This window comes from Xiphias gladius, chromosome 3 (genome assembly GCF_016859285.1).
Source record: "Xiphias gladius isolate SHS-SW01 ecotype Sanya breed wild chromosome 3, ASM1685928v1, whole genome shotgun sequence".
Classification (NCBI taxonomy): Eukaryota; Metazoa; Chordata; class Actinopteri; order Istiophoriformes; family Xiphiidae; genus Xiphias; species Xiphias gladius.
Window position 1 is genome coordinate 19,714,531 of NC_053402.1, and position 23,364 is coordinate 19,737,894.

A 23,364-nucleotide genomic window follows, 5' to 3' on the forward strand; every position below is an offset into this window, starting at 1 on the left:
CCTTGCTCTGGCACGCTCCCAGTATTTCACATTTTGCACTGTGAGTCTTCTTTTTCTGTGTTTTTATGCACAGGTCAATATAGACATGGAGCCATTACACAGAAAGGCTTTGACGGGCGGACTGACAACTTACAGGAACTCTTCCTCACTGGGACATAAAATTAACACCACTGTGTATTGTTGTAGTCCCAGTGTATGATACAATAACTGAATCATTTTGAGTGAAGTAAGATCAGCGCACTGGCTCAATTCTAGTCATTAAAAAGAACATGATTGAAATGAGATTGTACATGATAGCACCCTCAGGGGAAACCAAGGTGAGCATAATATAATTTCATAAATGTTCCACTTGAGGTTTTCTTATTATCTTGCATTAACTTCTCCAGTCAGCATGCCCGTGTAAAACTGGCAGATCATTTCCTCTGCTGAAACATCTCTGACCTTGTCTGACTATGTTGTTTTCACCACTCCCAAACTCATTTAAGCTTGTACAACAATTAATAAATGTGACTTTTGGCAGATACAGAATGCCAAACTAATTAATGTTCCACTAACTAAGTACAATTTTTAACCAATTCTCTCAATTTTGCGGAAATCATACGCGGCAAAACCTGTAGAGCAGCAGCGCACCGATCACCATGGATACCTGAAAGTTGCATTGATGTCAGTAAGAATCGGTAGTTATCACAAATTGCATCCCAGGATTCCCATTAATCAGTATCAGTGAATCACTGGCACAGTAGGGGATAATTTCTCCTGAATATGTTTGTCCTGAATATTTCATTTTTTGGTGTTCCATGATTTGCATTTTGTCCGCATCGAAAATCATCACATAAACTGAAGGAGGTTTATTACATATATGTATGTATGTATATATATGTGTGTATATATTTGTGTATATATGTATGTATATATGTATGTATATGTGTGTATGTATATATATATATATATGTATATATGTATGTATATGTATGTATATATGTATATGTGTGTATGTTTATATGTATATATATATATGTATATGTATGAATATGAAAAAAAAAAATCTCCCTCTCACCCCCCTCCCATGGGGGGTGGTGGTGTGATCGTGTTGATCGACAAACAACAGAAGAAGGCAGTAGTGATGGACGTATCGATCCCAAGCAACAGCAACATATATGTGTGTGTGTGTGTGTGTGTATGTGTATGTATATATATATATATATATATATATATATGTATGTGTGTGTCTGTGTGTATGTATGTATATAAATATATATATGTGTGCGTGTATATGTATGTATATATATGTGTGTACAGTATATATGCGTATATATATGTGTGTACAGTATATATGTGTATATATATATGTGTGTACAGTATATATATGTATATATATGTGTGTGTGTATATATATGTATATATATGTGTGTGTATGTATATATATATATGTATGTATATATATATATATATATATATATATGTATATGTGTACACAGTCATGTTAGCACAAAATGTTAATCTGTATTCATAGTATACACTTTATCAGAAAATATAAAGCCAAGTACCATCGAGTGAATTACAACACACAGCCATGAAATAGTTTAAATAAAATTTCTGTGAATGTTTTTCCATCTAATGCTTCCAGGTAGTGAACAGAATATTACAAAGCTGGCTCTTTTCTTTTAATCGAGGAGATTTATCAGAAGTTGTATATGCTGTATGGTATTACAGTTCCTGACAGTGACCACTGGAGGGGAGTGAACACTCCGATACGCATTACTGATGTCATCCTTGTGATCATCGATATGTACGGCTCATTATTGGTGTGATTATTACAAATAATATAGCAGTAAAATAAGTATTGGGAAAAGTTTGATTCATATACGGCTCTTATAACAACAGTTCTTTGGTGTGAAACTCACAGGTGCCACAGATGTTCATACCAGAGTCAAGGCAGACAATATTTTAATCTACTTGCAATGTGCATATTCTTTGATTTATTTACTTTTTTTATTTATAAATGTATTTTAATCTTTTTAAGGTAACTATTTTTTATTTATTGTGCTTATTTTCTGTGTCCCTTATGGGCCCTCATAAACCACCAAGCTATACAAACAATTTTGTCCAGTAGTGTGAGGACAGCAAACATATTACTGACATTAGATGCAACTTTATTGTCAATTTATTGCACTTCTTTAAAGATTGCTGTAACCAGAGATTAGTAAGAGTCTAATGCAGAGAACCCCAAGTTTGTTAGTTGGATACACATTGATATTTCCCTTAAAATGAAACTGACTGAAACTGTATCCTTAGAACTACCTCATGTGGCGACTGGTTTTGTGAGTATATCCAGTAGTTTTTACTGGAAGACCGAACGCATCTACTGGCCATGAAACTAACTACAATAAACTGAAAACCCTTCTGGTTAGGCACAGGAAAAATCATTTAATTTGTTTACAAAACATGCAAACAAATATCAATTGAACCCATATTAATGATGTTAAAACTTGAATGCTTGATATTTCCAAAAAAAAAAAAAAAAAAAAAAGTTGAATGATACATGGTATTGATAGACTCTGGCACAAACACATGAATATTGAAGACAAGTGCAACAGATTTCCCCCTTTCAATAAAACAAATATTAAAAGCTGCACATGTTTGACCTCGTGTTGCACCGTGAATGAACAGGTCAATTAATGTCTCATGTGTTCCAATGGGTTTTATTTTACAGCTCAGTATAAAAAGACCAGCTTCAACTTCAGCAGTGACTGTAACTGATAATATAATGAGTCATGTTGTTAAAGATATGACGTTTTACTATATATATTGTGCCCCTTGTTTTTTACGTGTAGCAAGCAGAAAAAAGTAGCACCTGAGCCTGCAGAAACCGCCTTTCATCTGAATATCTTTTATCTCATATTTAAACTTCTTAAGCCTGGACCGAAGGGCATCTGTGGTAAGGAATGTCAATTATACACTCTACAACATCAAACAGTGAATCTATATATAGTGTAACAAATCTCCAGACCAACAAACGGCACAGTTACTTTACATGATAAGTAATGTATCAATAAATCCCTTGACCCATCATAACTTTTACAACATGTGAGATTCAATATCTGTGTGATGCGATAATTAGGTAACATTTGAAACTGCCACCATTTATGATTCAGTCTGTGAGTACATGCACATAAAATGGTAGCCAGGGTACATGTGTGCTGGGTCCTAATTTATCTATACAGTGAGCACCATGAATCTATGATATCTTAAAACTCTGTTTGAGTTTAAACTGAGATCAAATGCTGATTGTCAGTAGTTCAAGAATTATATTATGTAGGTCCAATGATAACAGCAGTAAGTGTAAAGAATGTAGGTGAACAGTTTGACCATAATCCAACCCAATATATTGGGGGTGACGAACAAAAACACCTTGCATTCTTTGATTTCTTAGCTGATATGGCAAAATACAATCAAGAGATCGCCATTTTCAGTCATAATTAAAGTAGTAAGTATTTCACCGAAACATTAAATATGAATGCTATACCAATACCAACAGTGCTCACTGTATATAAATATCTAAACAATCTTTCCTCTCATCGCTTCTCCACATTCTTAAAACCAACTTTTACTATCAGTCCTTCATGATATCAAAATTGATCCTTTACTAAAACAAGATTCCCTTTAATGCCTCTCTTCTCCCTTATTCCTCCCTCTTGAACATGACCAAAGTGTTTGGTCATCTAACTGTCTGTAGAACCACCACCCTTATTCTTGTTGCGACTGAGAGGGAAGGAGGACTTGCTCTGTGGCTGGGTCATTTTGCTGGCCAGGTAGACAAAGGGTTCAATGAGTGTGCGTCGGTCCACCACCGACACCTCCCACAGACGAACCTTCTCGTTCCTCGCCCAGTTGTGGGCCATGTTGGAGTCGACTCTCCTTTCATCCTGCTTGTCAAGCTTGTTACCAAGCACAATAATGGTCACCTGTGGATCGGGATCATCAGGTTAGTTCCACATCAGCGTCATCTCTAGCACTGTCAACATCAATGCACCTCACTACATCCCGTATTTCTGCTAGAGTTTTAGCAATGGTAGGAAACACCATCCAAATTAATAATTTATAGATCTCATTCCAGTGCGGAGGGTAGATTAATCAATGTCTATGAACATAACTTGTCGTCCTTAAATGCCAGAAACCTGTGTCAGACCCAGAAAATTTTTAATTTGTAGTGTCTTCTTAAAAAACCTGATGTGCCTCTTTGAGTCATTGCTAATGTAACCTGACCTCAAAGGCAAGATTACAACAGTGACTGATAAGCCGATAACTACTGTCACAATGTTATTTATTAAGACATTATGTATCTCGATGCGGGATGTTTTCAATTATGTATATGTCGCTTACTTTATTCACATTTATATTCATTCACTAGCAAAGTTCCCCCAAACCAAGCTTACCAAGCATATAAATGTGTTCAGACCTCACCTCTTTCTTGTCTCTGTGACGGTCTATGTCCTTCTTGAGTGCCTCCATTCGCTTAAAGGACTCTTTACTGTCGATGCTGTAAACAAGTACAAAGCCATCTGCAAAAGTGTAGTAATGTCGAGGGAACTCCATCCCATCCCGGAGGCCGCGGGTGTCATAGAAGCGCACCTGCTCTCGTGTACCACGATCAGTCTCTACGGAGCCGATGTAGATATCCTCCAGTGTCTCCATGGGTTCTGAACCTGACAGTGCATAAACACGGACAGGCCTGTTTCATATGGTGTGATGTACTAAACAAGTGTTAAGACAGCTGCTTGTATAATTAATACACTGTCATTGAACACTTTTACATTTCCTTACTTTAAGCAAATTGTAATACATATTGTATGACAGGGTGTCGGCAGAAAAAATAAACAGTAAATTTGTTCAACATTACATCAGAGTCTTAGACTGTGTAACAAACTGTAATCATTTTTAGAAAACAGAAATCTAATTTGGCAGCTATCAATAATGGTAAAGTAAATACCAATTAACATTTAAATCCTGGTAAACTTTAAACTGGACTGTAGCAAGATGTATAATATTAATCTACCAACCCTGAAATGCACAGTGATGGTATTTTACTTTTCCAAGCTCCCATCACAAGCTGTTCATCATCCAGTGTTGTTACTTATGCTATCATCTGTTCATAGTGATTGGCTGCTCCCAGAAATGCCTGACTGAAGGCAAAGCAGCATTTGGACTGGCTGTTGCAGGACCCTAGTAGCAAATACTTCCTATCATACTGGCCTCTCAGCAAAAAGTCAACAGTGTTATTTGAAGTACTGAGTAGACAACATGTAATACAATATTATTATAATAAGGTATACCTGCAACATGGTTGGCATACAGTAGTTGCTCCAAAACCGCCGTTTTACCTACTGCACCTTGGCCACACACAACCACCTTGCAGCTTTTCCCCATGGCTCTCTCTCAGGTCAGAAAATCTGAAGAGATACGAAACTTTTGAGTCAAGTACTTTATTACAGTGCAAGTGCATAGCATAGCATTGTAATACACGTTATTGGGGTAGCTACGTTGCTACTTTTTATTCTTTTAGACATATTCACTATCATAGAATTAATAAATAGCTTTCTAGCAAACATATAAAATAATTAGCGATAAATATTACAATGTGAAACCTTAGCTAGCTGAGTAGGCTAATGTTTTTACAGTCTACGGTATATGACACTTCCAAATAGCTTAGCATTAGCTTTCGGAAAGATTCACGAAATTACACACCAAGTCGCTGGTGCCATTTTAAAATGACTAAGCCGACTAAAACCCCTGTACTCAGATATATATGCTGATATTAGCAAGCAATGGGAATATCTATATATATATTAGTTATCAAACTAATTTTTTAATTACAAGCTAGCCATTTTCCTTACCTTGCGGACTACTTCCTGTTTACAGTGTACGTAACGACTGCAGTAATGTGGCCCCGCCCCTCCTCATTGACGGCAAAATGGCGACGGAGAACTGTGATGCTGTGAACATGGACCCTGACATGGACCTGCTCAGCGACGAAGAATTAGAAAGGTACGACACATTAAGTCTGTGTTGTCAGCGGCTAAAATACATCTGTAACGAAGAGTCTTGCTGATATGCGCAATCGAAAGTCCCTGCCATGTCAATTTTCTTTTGGCTAACTAGCTGACTGCCGCTAACTGTTGAGCTAAATTTGGTCCCGGCTAACGTTCAAATTGGTTGGCAGCTCCTGTGCTGGATTTCTGAGTTGCCGTCGGACACTCACTATAATATCTGTAAATCTGCAGTTACGTGTCGATTTTAAAATTCGATCGGGCCGAGAGTACTGCTTTCACATGATTGCAGCATATCCAGAATGGTAAGAGCTGGCTCACTAGTCAGTGACACCATTCACTCACTGTGTGGTCGTGATGTAAAACATGACAGGCTTCCAAAAAAAGTAATGGCAGTGGCCCACAGCATGGTGTCATATGTTCCTGGCTCTGCTCTCCCCGTCGGGCTTCGCAAAATAGCAACGTGTTTGATCGGAGTAGACACTTGTGCCCTGGTGGTTTGGCTCTTGCTATGTTTAGCTAACTCAGGCCAGAAAAGCCTCTGATTCACACTGTCATTCACAACTCTGGACATGCCGTCTTTACAGGTGATTATGATCTTTATGCTCAGACTTAACGGTCTTACAGTGTTCAGAATAAAGTGTCAAGCAAACCCAGCCAGCTGATTACCGCATGCATTGCTCCGCTCTCATCGCCACTCGTCTCAGGCGTCTGCGCTCATTTTGCGTTTAACCTTTTTTCTGTCTCTCCGACCACTTTTTCACAGGGAAGCGGAGGGCTTCAAAGAGCAAGGCAATGCCTTTTATATCAAGAAGGATTATGCAGAAGCATTCAATTATTACACCAAGGCCATAGGTAATTAGTCCTCCTCTTCTTTGGAAATGGTGTGGGTTTCTTGTATCGAGTAGCAACAATAGTGAAAAATTGTGAATTCTGTCTCACTTTGGTGGGGTGTGAACTAACTTGTTTTTTGTTTTTTTTTATACAGACATGTGTCCGAAGAATGCAAGTTACTATGGAAACCGGGCAGCCACATTAATGATGCTGTGCCGGTATAGAGAGGCTTTAGAGGATTCCCAGCAGGCAGTACGACTAGATAACACCTTCATGAAGGTAGGCTGTGGGAAACAAGCCATTGCACTCAATCAAATGGGAAATCAACATTTGTATCGTCTTACATTGCCAAATATTTTCAGCTAGAGATACCTTTGCAACAGCATCTACTTGAGAGCTTTAACTTGAGCCTCTGACAAGTTTTACACAACTTTGAGTGTAGTTGTTTACTACAGTGCAGAGCTATGTACCCGTTCCAACTTGTAGGATTGGCCGGTTGTGCAGTTATGCATGCATACATTTTTGTCTAGCGATATGTGGCTCTTCAATAGATAAGCTATAGCACATCTCTATAATATCAATCACTAAATCAAACTTTATTTGTATCTGTATATAATAGGTAAAATGTATAAAAGATGTGTCACATAACAAAGAAGTTTCGGTTTCGTTTTTTTTGCACAGTGCCCGACGGATTTGAACAAGGGCGGGAATTGAGGAACATTATTTAGTTTGTGAGCTGTAAGTCTTCTACCCACAGGGCCATCTGCGAGAGGGCAAATGCCACCTGTCCCTTGGCAATGCTATGGCTGCCAGCCGCTGTTTCCAGAGGGTTCTGGAGCTGGAGCCAGATAACAGCCAGGCCCAGCAGGAGGTGAGTGGCCTCAGTGTCAGAGAGCATGATTTGAGAGTTCGGACATGATTATCCATTATCAGATAAGCTTTGGCAAAGCGAGTGAAAATAAAGTGCAAAAGCTTGGCACCGAGTGGTTTAAGAGGACATCAGCTTAGAGTTACTGCCAGTTCCTAATGAGCAAGTCAGGCTGCAGGTTTGAGGTTATTCAGACAACCACCGCTGCTTCTTACATTGAGCCGATTTTTAAAATCACTAACCAAGGCACACAAGAGAGACCAGTAGTAGCTGTAAAGCAATGAAGTCAACTGACTACCACAGGCCTCTTTCTTTGTCACTGAATTCCACAAATTTCTTTGGCAGCTGAAGAATGCAGAATCTATCCTTGAATATGAGAGAATGGCAGAGATTGGGTTTGAGAAGCGAGACTTCAGGATGGTAAGCTACTCAGCGGTTACATTGCCACTTAATTTTGTCATTTGTGTGGCACAGTATGTCAGCAGTAACTGCCATGTCACGCAACACAGACTGCAAATATGCCTTGGTTGTTTCAAGGTTGTCTTTTGTATGGACCGTGCCTTGGAGTCTGCCGCAGCCTGTCACAGGTTCAAGATACTGAAGGCAGAATGCTTAGCCCTGCTGGGACGCTACCCTGAGGCTCAGTCTGTAGCCAGGTAAGAGCGCATCATTAAAAAATACGTGGCAATTTCCTGGATTTATTGGACGTGTTATTGGACGGCATGTCAGTCAAATACAGCAAATGAGTAATCCCATAACATAGAGCTCTGTAGAAATGGGAAAACGGTGATGTGTGATTTGAAAGAAGTAATGTAAAATGTACAGATTTGGAAAGTCAGCCAATGCTATAGAGTCATAAAATTCTAATTAAATGTTGGGCACTGACTGCACCAGGTTTACTATTCTTTTTTTGAGCTGACTCATCTACTGTGTTTTTATGTTTCTAAAGAGTTATTACAGGTCTGGCACATGGGTCTAAGAAGTATACACTTGATCTCAAATTCACAACCACAACACTGTAAAAATGGCTCATCCTTACAATCACCCCACTGTGTTAATTTGCCTTGAAAATAGAGATTCTCTGGCGAGTGCCCTCTGTTTGCCCTGTTTGCAGAGAGGCGGGGGACAGTCATTCTCACAGTTCAAAGCCAGCAATTAATAACGTTGGCTGGTGCCCTCCTGCTGTTATGGATTTATCTGTTACAACATTTACATTTCAGTCGCTACACCACTGCATCCTTGGACACTGTCTGATCACTGCAGGGAAGCATAGATTCCACAGTTCACCATGGACTGATGTGAACTAAACCTTTAAAGATGATAACACAAAATGCCATAGTTTTGGTGCGATTTCTCTGTTTTAATATGTATGTTGTCTTTTAACATTAATATTAATTAGTTGCTTCCTTTTTAGTGATATTCTGCGAATGGACTCAACTAATGCGGATGCACTGTACGTACGTGGTCTTTGTCTTTACTATGAGGACTGCATCGACAAGGCCGTCCAGTTCTTTGTTCAGGCCCTGCGTATGGCTCCTGACCATGACAAGGCTCGGCTTGCATGCAGAGTGAGTAATCCAGTAGATAAGAGTTTTGTGAACCAGTTGAACTGTTTTTTTGTGTGACTTCCTATAAATATAGCTTAAAAAAAGGCTGCTAACAGAGGAAAATGGCCTAAGAAAATATAGCCTTGTGGTTTTCTTTTATCCATTTTAAGTCTTATTGGCTTCTAGAACCACTAAGATACCCCAGGGTAACTTTTTAAGGTTGCCCTATGTGTTGTTTTCCCAGAATGCCAAAGCACTAAAGGCAAAGAAGGAGGAGGGGAACAAGGCGTTTAAGGAAGGAAACTTTGAGGCAGCCTATGAGCTGTACTCTGAGGCACTAACAATAGACCCCAACAACATCAAGACTAATGCCAAGCTGTACTGTAATAGGGCCACTGTTGGATCTAAGGTGAGGAACGTGCACAGCAGAGAGGCCACTGATTGCCTCAACATCTGTCAAGTTGTTTGTCATTATGGGTGACATTTCAAGCACACTGAATACAAAACACTCAGAGATAATGCACACTTTTCATTTGAAATTAGCTTTTAATATTCTGGTCTTGTGAGAAAGAAAAGGTTATACTCCTCAACACTACATTTACATAAAAACCGATTTAATTTCTGAGCAAAAGTCACGTGGCATTGTAATTTGTGGCTGTTTGCCCTATAAAGCTGGATATGTTTGACACCATATCAACCGCTCGGACCAAACACAAAAAGCAGCAGATAAGGACAGAGTGAAATTTGTGTCTGTTAGATAAAGGTAATGAGAGGCCCACAAACAAACAAAACTCCAAAGTGTGTCTCCCATGGTGCGCCGGGCGTAACTAGTTTTAATAATTTTAGAAAAATGCTAGGTTTGTAACAGACTGACACACACACAAGCCCTCATTCCATTAGTCAAAATAATAGGTTAGCTCAGGCACAGACTTCCCAGAGTTCTCATTCTGTCCCCGTGACAGTATAAATCTTTTTGGCATTTTTGCTATGTTGTACTTGATTCTTTCAAATCAAAAGAACTCGTCCACTACTTTTCAGTTTCTATCTATGCTTTGAATGGTCACACTTTTTTCTTTTTCACCGAAAGCTGAAGAAACTAGATCAGGCCATTGAAGACTGCACAAAGGCCATTAAACTGGATGAGACCTACATCAAGGCCTATTTACGGAGAGCACAGTGGTATGTCTAAGATTTCTAACTCTGTTGTTAATAGAGATAGCGAGTTGTATTGTATTTGTTTCACACACCTGGACGAACAGAAGACATTATAACTATCTGCATTTGTATTTTATTGTTCAAATTTGGAGACTTGTGCAAATTGTGTTGCAGCTACATGGACACAGAGCAGTATGAGGAGGCAGTTCGAGACTATGAGAAAGTTTACCAGACTGAGAAGACAAAAGGTGAGAATCAGATTCCTGCATTCAGCACAGATATTTCCCTCTTAATTTCTCTGATTCGTGGCACTTAAACATTATGCTCTGGCAACTTATGACTCTTGTTTTGGAATTATGTATTTTGCATCCTTCTGCCACTTTAATAATATTAGGCCTCCTGTTGTTTATTAACCTGTCCCTTCTTTCTTTTTCTTTATTTCACAGAACACAAGCACCTGCTGAAAAACGCCCAGCTGGAGTTGAAGAAAAGCAAGCGGAAAGACTACTACAAAGTGCTCGGAGTGGATAAGAATGCAACAGAAGATGAGATCAAGAAAGCTTACCGCAAACGCGCGCTTTTACATCACCCAGGTGCTTGATTTCTTCTACCATTGGGATTTTATACAGAAATAATATGTCTAATGTGTCATTAACAAACATAATACCCCCCCCCCCCCCCCTTTCCTTAGACCGTCACAGCGGAGCTAGTCCTGAGGTGCAGAAAGAAGAGGAGAAGAAGTTCAAGGAGGTGGGCGAGGCTTTCAGTGTGCTTTCAGATCCAAAGAAGAAGTCTCGCTACGACAGCGGCCAGGATCTGGAGGATGATGGCATGAGCATGGGAGGTTAGCACCTGGGCAAGCCCTGGGGTGGGAGGTCTCGAGGGTGAACAGATTGAAACACAAGTCATGTCTGAGCCAGTAAGCCACCGTTTAATTGTGCAGCAGCAGTTGTTTTTATAGTGAGAAAGTTCAAGCTGGCTGGAAAGTTTTCTGTGTTGATGATGATTCTTACTTGCATTTTATTTCTGCCAGATTTTGATGCCAACAACATTTTCAAGGCGTTCTTTGGAGGCCCCGGGGGTTTTAGTTTTGAAGGTAATTTATGTTCTATTTGTATACAAAAATCTTCGGGCAGTGATGCTTTTCTGTCAACCACTTTGGAATGATATTATAACTTTGAGAATACAGTAAATGTATTTCAGTTGGTGACTTGTTTGTCGTTTGTTTCAGCATCTGGACCAGGAAATTTCTTCTTCCAGTTTGGTTAACTGGAGGGTTCGTCTACCTAAACTGTTACTACATCAGGACTTTTCAACAATGTCAACCCCCTGACCCACCATCCGTATTTAATGACTGACTGATTGCAAGTCACATTCTTGTCTATGCCATTGACTGAATGAATGCAACCCAATGACCACATGCAGCAAATGATTTAACGCCTTTATAGCGAGGACACCTAGACGGCTCAGACTGAGTTGATAGTGTTACTGGTTTTGGATTTGGTTTTCTTCCCTCCAGAATGAAACAAACTTGAAAGTCAGTAATGGCTAGCAACACTGGTCCAAACATTTTCAGGATTTTTGAGATAGGAGAGTTTGTGCAGCTATTGTATCAGAGCTTTTAGGGATCCATGCAGGAAGTGACATCCTGGGGAAACTCTTGAGATGCAACTGAGCATTGAACAAGCTATTATCCGGCTCGTCTGAACTTACTGCTGAGGGGGTATACTCTGCATGAAAATGAATAACTTGCTTAATGATTTCTGAAGAAAATCACTGAGCAAGCGTTACCTCCCCCTTTTGAAGAATCTGTCAGACAGACAGACAGTTGGCTGCTACGAATTCGCACTGAAAACTGCCTCCTTGACATAAGCCAATAGGAGCATTTTTTTAAATTCACATCACCTGGAGCTTAGACCTACACATACAGTACAGCCAAAGCACACTAGAAAGATGGCAGTGGAGACAGATGTGCTGGCTTTGGTGCCAGCAAAGTCCCTCTCCCTCTCGTTATCACAGGTTTTATGTTTGATGTTGCCATTCACAGATTGCTGCATTGTACATTTTACTGGAATGTAAAGTGTTGATTTGTGATGATAGTTGATTATTTTTTCCATTTTTTTTTTTAAATTTTCATATGTATATTTATTGTAAATTTGCTGTCTGATAGAGCCATTGGTCTAAGATGAGGACACTTTTCTGTTAAGTTAAACATTTGAAAGCGGCACCAATTATGAGCATCCCTTTGACACAAATTCAGGAAGGTAATTGTTTTGCTTGGTCTGCATGAAATATTGCACAGAAATAGATTATGCCCTCCGTGTTCCTTGACTGTGATGCCAGCTGTCTAATTTTACTCATTGCAACAAATAAGCGTAAGAATAGAACAATGAAATTTGATATGTGGTAGCCATTGTGTAAGAAAGTCAGGCACTGTGAGATGACGAAACCTAGTAATGTTCAGTTGCTTCCTGACGAGCGAGTTGTTCTCTTGGTGCACTTCACGAAGAAAAGAAAAGCATCCTCATCTTTGCTCTCATTGTTTTTGCCCTTATGGTGAAACCATCCTCTCTATACCTTGAAAAGTACCAGCCATGTCAATAAAGTTGGCCTCCTCTGGGTTTCCCCTTAACTGTTTATTTCATTTTGTTTTGGTAGAATAGTATCAGTGATAATTCTGCCAGCATTAATAATATTAATGTATATAATATTATCAATAACAATCTTAATTATTAACCATAAGGTTATAATGTTTTTGTCCTGCATCAAACGGGCGGAAGAGGGCGCTGTTTCACTGCTTCTAGTTTGTTGGTATGGTTGCTAGGATACCGGAAATGTTAATGTGTCTAGATACCTCCCGGCGTTAAGTTGTCTGTGAGCTTTCCTCTCAAAAAAAAAAAAAAAAAAAAATAGGTTTGAAGTGTCTAAAAATGTCAGCCACAGATGGAGACCACGAAGGCCAAAAGCCAAAGGGCGTATTCTCCACTCTAATGGCCGACGGGGATTGGTTGTACCTTAAAGGAGAGTATAAAAAGGCTATAGACAGCTTCACAACGGTAGGTATGCAGTAACTAGTTACCTAGCTAACGTCAGGCAAGGCACGTTGTCCTAACTGAGGCGCATCATCTTGTACTTACGACTACGGGATACATGAATATTTATATGTATTTTTTATTTTCAACAGATTATCCGAGGTTGTGAATGCAATGTATGTACGAATGCCTTGTTGTTGGTCTCTGTTTTAGGCCCTGACTCTGAAGCCCGATGAGAAGAGCTGCTTTGTGGGCCGATCGAAATGTTACCTGAGGTTGGGGCAGCCTGAGAACGCCCTGAAAGATGCGGAGGCCTCACTCAAAGAGGACAAGACATTTTTCGAGGTAAACAGCGGGTTACAGACATGTCTGTGCTTTCCAACGTCTGGACAAAAATAAATACTTTGCTTAATTTATACTAAATGACAGCCCCCAGGCCAACGACATGCAAATATGAGAGAATTTATGAAAAGTGAAGCCTGTGAGCATTTATTTGATCATGATTTTTTTTAGGGGTTGTACCAGAAGGCAGAGGCTTTATACTACATGGGAGAGTTTGAATTTGCACTGGTGTTTTACCACAGAGGACAAAGGCTACGTCCACAAATACAGGAGTTCAGACTGGGTATCCAAAAAGCACAGGATGCCATAGAAAACTCTGTTGGCAGTAAGTACTTTAACGCTATTTTGTGACCTAAATTGTGATTGCAGCATATGAATATCCTCCTCACACCTCACGCTTAAAATGTAAATCATTTGTTCTTCTCTGCCACCGTACAGGCCCTTCCTCTGCAAAACTGGAGATTAAGGGAGACCTATCATTTCTCCAGAAAGATGAGGAGGTGAGTCTTTGCCGCTTTCCCCCTCAGTAACCCAGTATTTAACATGCATGTTTTGAGGCAGACCTGCTCTAAGGATAACTGCATGCATACAACCACCAAACAATTCTACTTCAACAGAAAAACAACAATTAAATAAGAAAATTCTGGTCAGTATTTGTGTCTTACCCAGGATCAGTCCTCTAACCAATGGGCTACCATAAACTTTACAGTTTTGTATATGTAATGCTAAACCTTACCTCCCTTCTGAGGCACAGTATTATGTTTCTGAATGACTAACTTGTAAAGAGGGCACAGCCAATTGCTGCTATTCAGCATCTGACGAAGGAGAAAAAACAGCAGACCCAGAAGACCCCTAAGAGTGAGAAGACAACCAAACAACTGCTGGGAGAGTTTTACAGTGACAAGAAATATCTAGAAAACCTGCTGAAAGATGAAGGTACTATGGTTTTTAATTAACCTTATCTGAAAATGCTTTTGCCTCTTTCATTTGAGAATACCTGATTAGATAAAGATTTTTAAAAAATTAGAAAATGTAGTATTAGTATTAGTTTCTCCACAGTTTCTTACTGTTCATTATTTAAACCCACCTACAATGTTGTTTTTCACTTGTAATAGACTGATATTTAAAACTGCTATGCAATGATCTGCAGACTTGGTAAAAGGCAGGACGAAGGGTGGGGAACAACTGCAAGATGTCATTCAGAGCTGCCTGACATACCTTGACACTTGCACTGAGTTCTGGAACCAGGAGAAACCTATTGGTGCACAGGAAAGGGACCGTAAGCTCATGCAACAAAAATGTAGCAAGCCCCGTCTCAGTGCACCCTCTGAACCTGCCCAGTTTCTGCTGAAGAGCCTGGATGACATCGATGCAGGTAAGTCAGGTTTCCAGGCAAACTTCTAGCTTGGTGCTTTTCTTAGCTTAAAAATGCTTACTGTATGTTTGTTGTCTAAAGAGTTGACATCTGGAAACGCAGAAGGTAGTCTCAAGAAGGCAAAAGAAGTCATGAAGACAGTACAGGGATGGTCTGTGAAAGACGTTCCTAATAAAAAAGAGGTTTTGGGCAGCCTGCACAGTTGCATTGGGAATGCTCTGATAGACCTGGGAGATATGGACAAAGCAATAGATCATCATCAGAAAGACTTGGAGTTGGCTAAACAGTGGTGAGCATCTGAAGAAATTACACAAGAGGAGTGAAAGTATAGTACAACAATAGAGCAAATGTTCAGAAATCTTTCTTATCAACAGCAATCTTCCAGAAGCAATGTCCAGGGCACTGGACAACATTGGCAGAGTCTATGCCCAGATTGGACAGTTTCCACAGGCCATTGAATTGTAAGTAAATAATGAAATATCTCCTGCACTTGTGAAATATGTAAGATGGCCATCCTTAGCCAACCCTGTTATTTTGATGGTAATCTTTTCTAGTCACACCCCTCTTAACAAGGATTGTTTTACATAGAAGAATGACTAAGGAAGATTTGTTTATTGGTGACATATTATTTATTTCATTTTCCTCTCTCTGTGTTGACAATTCAGCTGGGAAAAGAAGATTCCCCTGGTCTGTGGTGGTTTGGAGAAGGCCTGGTTGTTTCATGAGATTGGTTGGTGTTACCTGGAGCTTAATCACCCCAAAGAAGCCCGAGACTATGGCATCCGTTCGGTTGCTGCGGCAGATGAAATTGCTGATGAGAAATGGCAGATAAATGCCAATGTGTTGGTGGCACAATCAGACAGTAATTCTTTATCTGGTTTTATTACTTCATATTAGAAATTTCAATTAACAGTAACATGTCATCTTATTTGCTTGAGATGCAACTTTTTGAACTATCTAGTACTCTAATGCTGTTGTCACTGTACAAACTACTGACCCTATCTTTAATAGTAATTCCCCCGCTGTTTAATATCAGTGAAACTTGGAAACTTTGAATCCTGTGTCGCCAACTTTGAGAGAGCCTTGACCCAAGCCAAATTGCAAGAAGACGACTCTGCCATGAATGCTATTCAGAAGGTTTCCACTCTGCTGTCATCAGATTCCCTTTTTCATCTTCTGAGTTCAATTTAAAGATATTTCAGATGGCTGACATTTGTCATGTTTACGTTTCAGGCTCTTGACGAAGCAAAGCAACACCTATCACAATGAGGATGTATCCAGTCAAGACTGAGGAGAACGATCAGTGGTCAAAACAAGTACTAGAAAAGTCATCTTTCTCAGATTGACAACTGAGATATCTGATGTTTAATGAACCAAATCCATGAATGCATTTTGATGAGAGCCTTAGAAACAGTTGTTCTCAGAATGTATAGAGTGTCAGTAATTTTACCTGTACTGAAGAGGTTTATGTTCACCTTCACCAGATGTAATTCAGTTTGAGATATTTGAGTGTTTTCAATAAAAAATTGTTAAGAAAATGGCTGATGAATAAGATCTAGTGTCTGCTTACAGGTCTCGATGCACACAAGCATGTTTTGAGTAGTCACTTCTCAGAGGTTAAAATAAAAACACCAGTATGAAACACAAATATAAACTGGGTACTGGGTACTTATTAATAGTAGTTCTGAGAAGTGAAAATGTTTTTATGGGGAAGTACTTTAAAGCTCCAGATCTGGCCTTCATCCTGCTCTTAAAATTTACCTGGGGAGCCGAAACCAACAAGAGTATCTTTCTATAAACAGTCGTATTTACCAAAGCTATTTGATTTTACAGAATTACTTACAGAGAACAAATGATATTATTCTCAGTACTGTAAATATTTAGTCCAAATCTGTTTGTGAGTCTGTTTTTTTTGTCAAAGTCAACCGGAGAACTGCAATAACGGCTATCTAGAAAATGTGCCAGTTGATACACAAAATACAGGGGAATTTTATCACAGAGTCCCTTTGGCCTTTGCTAAGTGAGAAGCTCCCCACACAGACCTCTGCTTGCCGCGGGGGAACTTCCCCCTGTCATATCTCTGTTACATCTATCATTGGTCATACATGGTGTCATTTACATACAGATGGCTGCTTCCTGTGAGGTTCAAGCGAGTGTCAAGCTCTTTGTTTGTGTCTAGATCGGGGGTCGGTGGAATTACAATTTATGGTCACTGTTGGAAGTTCAACACATGTACACATACACATTCGGCACATACACAACAAGAACAAATGAGAAAAAAATAAATAAAATAATTAATAAATAAAATGTATGAAAAAATAAACAAGACGAATATCAAGAAAAAAGTAAAATAAATCAAGTAAATTACGTAGATAAAAATAGCATTGTATAATGGTGCGCACTAGTTTTAATGTATGTCTGAGAAGGTTGTGAGGCTTTAATTACGACATGTATATGATGTTTTTCGATGAAAAACAGTAAAGCCATCCTGCTAATGTTAGAGAGAAACACGGAATTTTAAAAAATTTAGTTTTCTCCGGTGGCTTCCTTCCGGTCCTCAGGGGCGTGTCCGTGGCCCCGCCCATTTGCGCGTTCCCGGGAATTTCCGGGTTTTTTTTCTCTCTCTCTCTCCCCCACTCCACCCCCCCAACCCCCTCCCACCCCCCCCACCCCCCAGCCCGAGCTCCCCCCACACCACACCACACCACCCACCACCCACCCCCCCCTTGAAGAGTGGAGCGGGTGCGTGTCTGTGCCAAGGATTGCCTTGTCATTGTATCCAGAGAGAAACGCGTGGTCAGCGGCACCACCGACAGCCTCACTGCAGCAACTGGTAAGCTGGCATTTTAGCAAACAAAAGCCCTTCATGCCGTATGCTACAACTCCTCCATTATTTCTGTTTACTCAAACTGCCTAAATAAGTCGTTCCAGTAACGTGCAGTGATTTGTTTGCGCCTCAAAAAAAAAAGAAAAAAGAAAAGCAAAACCAAAAAAAAAAAAAAAACCAAACAAACACCCCACTTGTTAAGACGTGGCGCCGTGGCTGGTGATGTTCTACCCAAATTTACTGGCGTCCAGGCTAAATTGTTTTTGTCTGGCGTGCTAGCGTTAGGCGCACGCCACTCCCCGCCTGGCCACATTGTGCAGCTAGTGAAATGTAGTGTTCAAGCTACATCGATTTTTTTTTTATCTGTTTTTGAAACAACATTTGAGCTCACTTGGCCGCGGCCTTGGAGACTTATTATTTTTTTTTTTAAAAATTGTTCATTTTTAAGTTAATCTTTTACGTATGGAGTCCAAACTTGCCCTTAAACAAAAAGACAACCATTATCTCTCTCTCCGTCTCTCTCTCACTCTCACTGCGTATTTACTGCCGCCGTACCTCGCTGATAGAGCGACTGAGAGGGAGACCAACAGACGTGAAACGTGTTCATATATCCCAATTTTGGTTTTGCACTCCCAGCCGGTTTTCAAAAATACTGAGGCTGGTGTGGGTCAGGTTGTCTTTGTTGCATTGGGGTTGAGTTGGGAGAGCTTCCGCTTCTGTCTCATGACCCGACGAGGTTTCGCACATCTGTTTTAATCCAGCGTTTAGAAAACAAACCTCACGCTGACATTTTGACAAAATTTCCTGCCTCACGGCGGAGGTCGCCGTAGTATGATGTAATCACACTTTTCTGCGGTGCCCCATTTTCTTAACTACCCTTTGTCTATGTTTGCTGGCGAGGTTTAGCGCTGCTCATTTTCTACATGCGAGGTGTGAATACATCGTTTTTTTGTTTTTTGCAGTCATGCTCGTGTGTCTGTGCCGTCGGGCCGTTGTCCTTATTTTCTTAACACAGAAAAGGAAATTAAAATTTGATCAAGTTGCACCAGCGTTTCGCCCCCACCCATCCCGTACGCACAAGGGCACAACACCCCTGCTGCACAAAAATGAACATTGAAGCTGAAGGTTGTTGTAGGGCTATTGGATTAAATTTATATGTGACAGTGTATCCACCAAAAAAAAAGTCACCCCCTACAATATCTCTCGCTGTGTTAAGTCATGGATAATGATCGACTTGCAGGATGAGACATTATCCTGACTTAAAACGGGTCCTTTTTTATTGTTTTTATTTCCATGCAAAAAATGAGAATGTCAACCATTGATTTCACCTCTTCCGCACTGTTTTCTGGCAAATGTAAATATTTTTTCAATTGTGCCAGTTGAAAAAACTATTTTATCAAATTTCTGATCATTTATTATTAATGATAGGACAATCTGCCCAGCCGTTAAATGTGACTAGGTCCATCTAAATCTATTTCAGTCCGATTTTCAATTTAGAGAGATGTATGATTTATGAATCGTACTAAATAAATAAATATATGAATAATGCCGTGCTACAGCCGTGGCCTAGAATTCAAACTAACATGCTTTAATTTTATTAGTGCTGGAGCAACTCAATACTAAAAATAATGTGCTCTTTAAGGTGTAGTGGGTGGGACCATGTTGAAGCTTGTATGTGTTTGGGGAGTTTTATGAATTCAGTCATCGCTGCGCTGATTAAACCGTTTCTCTCTTTCCTTCAATTGTGCTTTTTTTAAGGTACATGGTGGTGCACAAAGGACGACTTTAAGCCAAGCATGGATACTGAAAAGAGCGGCGAGGTTTTGGATGCGTCAGAGACTCCACAGCAAGAGGAGACTGTAATGGAAAAAGAGGTTGTGTCAAAATTGGAGACACCAGAGGAATCCACGGAGCCTGAGAAGCCACCAGATGCTGGCGAAGTGACCGAGCAGCTGGCAGTAAATGGTCATCATGGAGAAGTAATAGACACGAAAGAAACAGAAGAGTTGAAGGTGACAGAAAATGTGACACTGTCTGAAGAGAAAAAAGAAATAGAGATTGAGGACAGCTTGGCCAAAGAAAAATCTGAAACAGAGTCAGTGCCCGGTGCGGTGTCACCAGCAGAACCAGATGAGTCATCTGAAAAGATCTCTGACCCAGTTGCAGCTTTAGACACAGAACCAGAAAACATTCAGCCTGAACAGCAGCCCGTGCCAGAGAATGACCCAGAACCTTTGCCTATGCAAACGCCTCTGGCAGAGAGAGCCCCTGTACCAGAGCCAGAGAAACTGGCAGAATCAGTTCCAGAAGCTGAACTACAAGAGCAAACATTACCTGAACCAGCCACGCTGCACCAGTCAGTGGATTCACAACCACCGGGCGAAGAAGCGAAAGTGTCAGAACAAGTGGAGACTGAGGCAGAATCGCATACTACAATGGATACTGGGGCAGAAGAAGTTGCCAAAAAGGGGGAGGCAGAAAACAACGTTGCAGCTGAGTCTACAAAGGAGGCGAAAGAGAAAACACCAGCAGAGACCATTTTGGAGGCAGATGTTCCCTCAGAAAAGCCCACAGAAGGTATGACATTAAAGGACGAGAATTCAGCTGAAAGTGGAAATGGGAAATCTGCCGAGGACAAGAAGGAAGCGGAGTCTGATACCCCGAAGGGAGCTGAGGCGGCAGCAGAAGGGGAAGGTGAAGGTGTTAAATCTGAACAGGATACAGCTGAGCTTGAAAAGGAGAAAGATACAGTCCCTGCATCTGGCTCTCTGTCTTTTGCCCTCCTGGAACGAGAGCAGACCAAAGAAGCCCTGCACGCCTCTCGTACCCTCGTTGTCCTCAGAGGCCTTCCAGGAAGCGGTAAAAGTTTCTTGGCACGTGCCATAGCTGATGCCTACAAAGACCACTGCTCTGTCATCTGTGCTGATGACCACGGTATAAAGCCAGAGAATCCAGAAGCATCTGTGGATGGATACAAGTCTCTGGATGAGGCTGTGGTAAACTGCTGCACTGCAGGAACAGCTTCCTCTGTGCTGATAGTGGTGGATGACACCAACCACACCCAGGATCGGCTGGCCCGCCTGGGGGAGATTGCTGAGGAACACCATCTTGTGGCTGTCTTCTTGGAACCACAAACAGAATGGAGCAGAGATGTAGCACAGCTGACCAAGAAGACCAGGCGTGGACTAGAGGAGGCCCAACTGGAAGCCATGAAAGGTCCACTGGAGGAAATGTCCATTCCTCTTTACTTTGGCTGGTTTCTTCTCTCCTCTGTCCAGGACAAGATTGGGTGCACATCAATGGACTTCCTTAAAACGCTGGACACCTTGGAGGCCTTCAAGAAACACATGATAGACTGTGAGTTTTTGTATTTTAAAAGTTGTTTCGTGTATTACAAAGGTGAATGCATCGGTGAGAAATATCAAATCTAAGCAGACTGATCTCTCAAATCTTTGGCATGACTAAGGTGCAGCTGAACTTGCGTTGTATTTACAGTCACTGGTAAAGCTGAGAAAGAGGTGGATCTGGAGCAGTACTTTAAAGCCAAAGGAACCCTCCATTGCACTTCAAAACTCTGTAACTATGGAAAAGCAGAGGGTGCCAAAGAGTATGCAGAGAAGCCAGTAAGACCTTTGTCATTTAATTGTTTACAGACTCTGATAGCTACATGGTTGTAGCCATGTTAATTTATTACTAGGCAATTCATCTCTTGCACTGTTGAGTAAACATTTCTCAGAGTAACAACCTAGCAGTGTGATGTTTCGTTATATTAAAATGAATCTTGTGATATTTCCTTTCACTTTTTTTTTTTTTTTTCTTCTCTGCTCTCTAGGAGGTTAAGGATTTCTATGGCTCTACATTCGAGCTGTCACTGAGTGCTCTCTTCGTCACTCCTCGCACTGTCGGTGCCAGAGTGTCCCTCACTGAGGAGCAGCTTCTGCTGTGGCCAGCCGATGCCGAAAAGGAGGCAGAGTCTGTTGTCCCCGCAGCTGCCTCCCTGCCCCTGGGAAGCCGCGCCCACATCACTCTGGGGTGTGCAGAGGGTGTCGAGCCAGTTCAAACAGGCCTGGATCTGCTCGAAATCCTGGCCCTGCAGCAGGAGGGCCAGCAGGGGGAGCTGGTCGAGGAGATGGAGCTCGGCTCGCTGACCTATTACGCTGAAGGAAGGTGGCTGCTCAGCCTCAGAGAGCCCATCTGCGCCCCAGCCTGCTTCTCCAGCTTCTATAACCGCAAGGCGCTGGAGCCAACCAAAAAAGAACCTGAGAAGAAAAAGAAGCCAAAGTGCAACATACTGTAAATGGCAAACATGGGGATGTGTGGCCGGGATGACTGGTGAATTAAAACTTAGGCTTACTCTGTGCAAGGTTTGTGTGTTTGTGCAGTGTTTAGGGATTCAGTAATAGCCACCCTAAATCCACAAGCTGTGTGCCTTTTACTGTTGATTTGCACCACAACCCAAGATGCCTTCAGTCCAGTTAGGCTTGTTGTTGTCAACGTTCAGTATCTTGTTTCATATATCAGTGCCAGAGTTGCAGTACCTGGCTACTTGCTGAGGTGTTGTTAGCTGCAGCTTTAGGTAGTATAGCCTCCTCCCACAGCTCCACAGTTATCTCAAACTTAGAGTTACTCTTCTATACATGTCAGTGTTTCTCAGTATTCAGATGTGAATGATAAACTAGGTACTTTCATTGCATGCATGCCAGGTTAACAGTAGCAACATATTAACACATTTCTGACCTGCTAAATGTAGCTCTGCATCTTTGACAGAATTGTCTGGTGTTTATGTTGGCTTAGTTGTAAGTTTAAAAAGAATAGCCGTCATTTCTGTGCAAGTGTGTATGTGTGCACAGCCTAGGAAGTAATTGTTACAATAGCATATGGGCCAAAGTTATCTATTTGATTAAGTGTATTAGAGTGAATGTCATTTATAGAGGTTCTTCCTTGTAATATCTTTGCACTGTGCATAGTTTCAAAGGGAGTATGCTGATGAATTTGGCATCTGTTTCAACAGCTTGCACTTAGTACTTATCAAATGCTGTGAAACCAAGTTCATGTTTTGCAATCTTTTCTACTGCGCAAGACTGCACCATTGATCCCTTTTATCCTTTTTGAACAGCACTTCATGTATTGCATTTCGACTCGTATCCTCTGTGACTGTAATTTTTTGAAGGGCAACTCCTACTTTGTGTAGCTCTTATGAATCACTATTTTTGCACTTGTTTTGTACACTTAATAAAAAAGAACATGCTTTGCTCCAGTACTGCAATTTGCTGCGTGCTCTGTAGTGTCGGCGCACATGGATGACTAGCGCGCAAGGCTGACGTCTGGGACGGTTTA

General features: G+C 40.9%; 4 protein-coding genes across 7 annotated transcripts; 3 read left to right on the forward strand and 1 right to left on the reverse strand.

Moving 5' to 3' along the window:
• Positions 1 to 1,615: 1,615 nt before the first annotated feature.
• On the reverse strand, positions 1,616 to 5,989 carry nkiras2 (NFKB inhibitor interacting Ras-like 2). Its single transcript, XM_040115607.1, has 4 exons — positions 5,895 to 5,989; positions 5,334 to 5,450; positions 4,465 to 4,706; positions 1,616 to 3,965 (listed from the first exon to the last, which is right to left on the reverse strand). The coding sequence occupies exons 2-4, from the start codon at positions 5,425 to 5,427 to the stop codon at positions 3,723 to 3,725; spliced, it is 579 nt and encodes a 192-aa protein (XP_039971541.1). The 5' UTR covers positions 5,428 to 5,450; positions 5,895 to 5,989; the 3' UTR covers positions 1,616 to 3,722.
• On the forward strand, positions 5,948 to 13,083 carry dnajc7 (DnaJ (Hsp40) homolog, subfamily C, member 7). Its single transcript, XM_040115593.1, has 14 exons — positions 5,948 to 6,045; positions 6,814 to 6,902; positions 7,036 to 7,160; positions 7,639 to 7,752; positions 8,095 to 8,169; positions 8,287 to 8,405; positions 9,164 to 9,317; positions 9,541 to 9,705; positions 10,384 to 10,475; positions 10,626 to 10,699; positions 10,898 to 11,044; positions 11,143 to 11,295; positions 11,485 to 11,547; positions 11,683 to 13,083. The coding sequence occupies exons 1-14, from the start codon at positions 5,972 to 5,974 to the stop codon at positions 11,718 to 11,720; spliced, it is 1,482 nt and encodes a 493-aa protein (XP_039971527.1). The 5' UTR covers positions 5,948 to 5,971; the 3' UTR covers positions 11,721 to 13,083.
• Positions 13,084 to 13,167: 84 nt separating this feature from the next.
• Positions 13,168 to 16,718, forward strand: odad4 (outer dynein arm docking complex subunit 4). 4 transcript variants are annotated; one of them, XM_040115565.1, is made up of 11 exons: positions 13,168 to 13,507; positions 13,697 to 13,828; positions 13,997 to 14,150; positions 14,264 to 14,325; positions 14,611 to 14,761; positions 14,976 to 15,200; positions 15,282 to 15,489; positions 15,575 to 15,661; positions 15,866 to 16,062; positions 16,237 to 16,337; positions 16,434 to 16,718. In XM_040115565.1, the coding sequence occupies exons 1-11, from the start codon at positions 13,382 to 13,384 to the stop codon at positions 16,467 to 16,469; spliced, it is 1,479 nt and encodes a 492-aa protein (XP_039971499.1). In that variant the 5' UTR covers positions 13,168 to 13,381; the 3' UTR covers positions 16,470 to 16,718. The 4 variants fall into 4 exon arrangements, with proteins under 4 accessions (XP_039971499.1, XP_039971489.1, XP_039971507.1 ...); XM_040115555.1 differs by having other exon boundaries at positions 16,237 to 16,718; XM_040115573.1 differs by lacking the exon at positions 13,168 to 13,507 and adding an exon at positions 13,518 to 13,549 and having other exon boundaries at positions 14,068 to 14,150; positions 16,237 to 16,718.
• Positions 16,719 to 17,910: 1,192 nt separating this feature from the next.
• On the forward strand, positions 17,911 to 23,287 carry LOC120788285 (2',3'-cyclic nucleotide 3' phosphodiesterase). The gene is made up of 4 exons (XM_040123938.1): positions 17,911 to 18,033; positions 19,786 to 21,384; positions 21,523 to 21,650; positions 21,860 to 23,287. Exons 2-4 carry the CDS (start codon positions 19,824 to 19,826, stop codon positions 22,322 to 22,324), a joined length of 2,154 nt encoding a protein of 717 aa, XP_039979872.1. The 5' UTR covers positions 17,911 to 18,033; positions 19,786 to 19,823; the 3' UTR covers positions 22,325 to 23,287.
• The last annotated feature ends 77 nt before the right edge of the window (positions 23,288 to 23,364 follow it).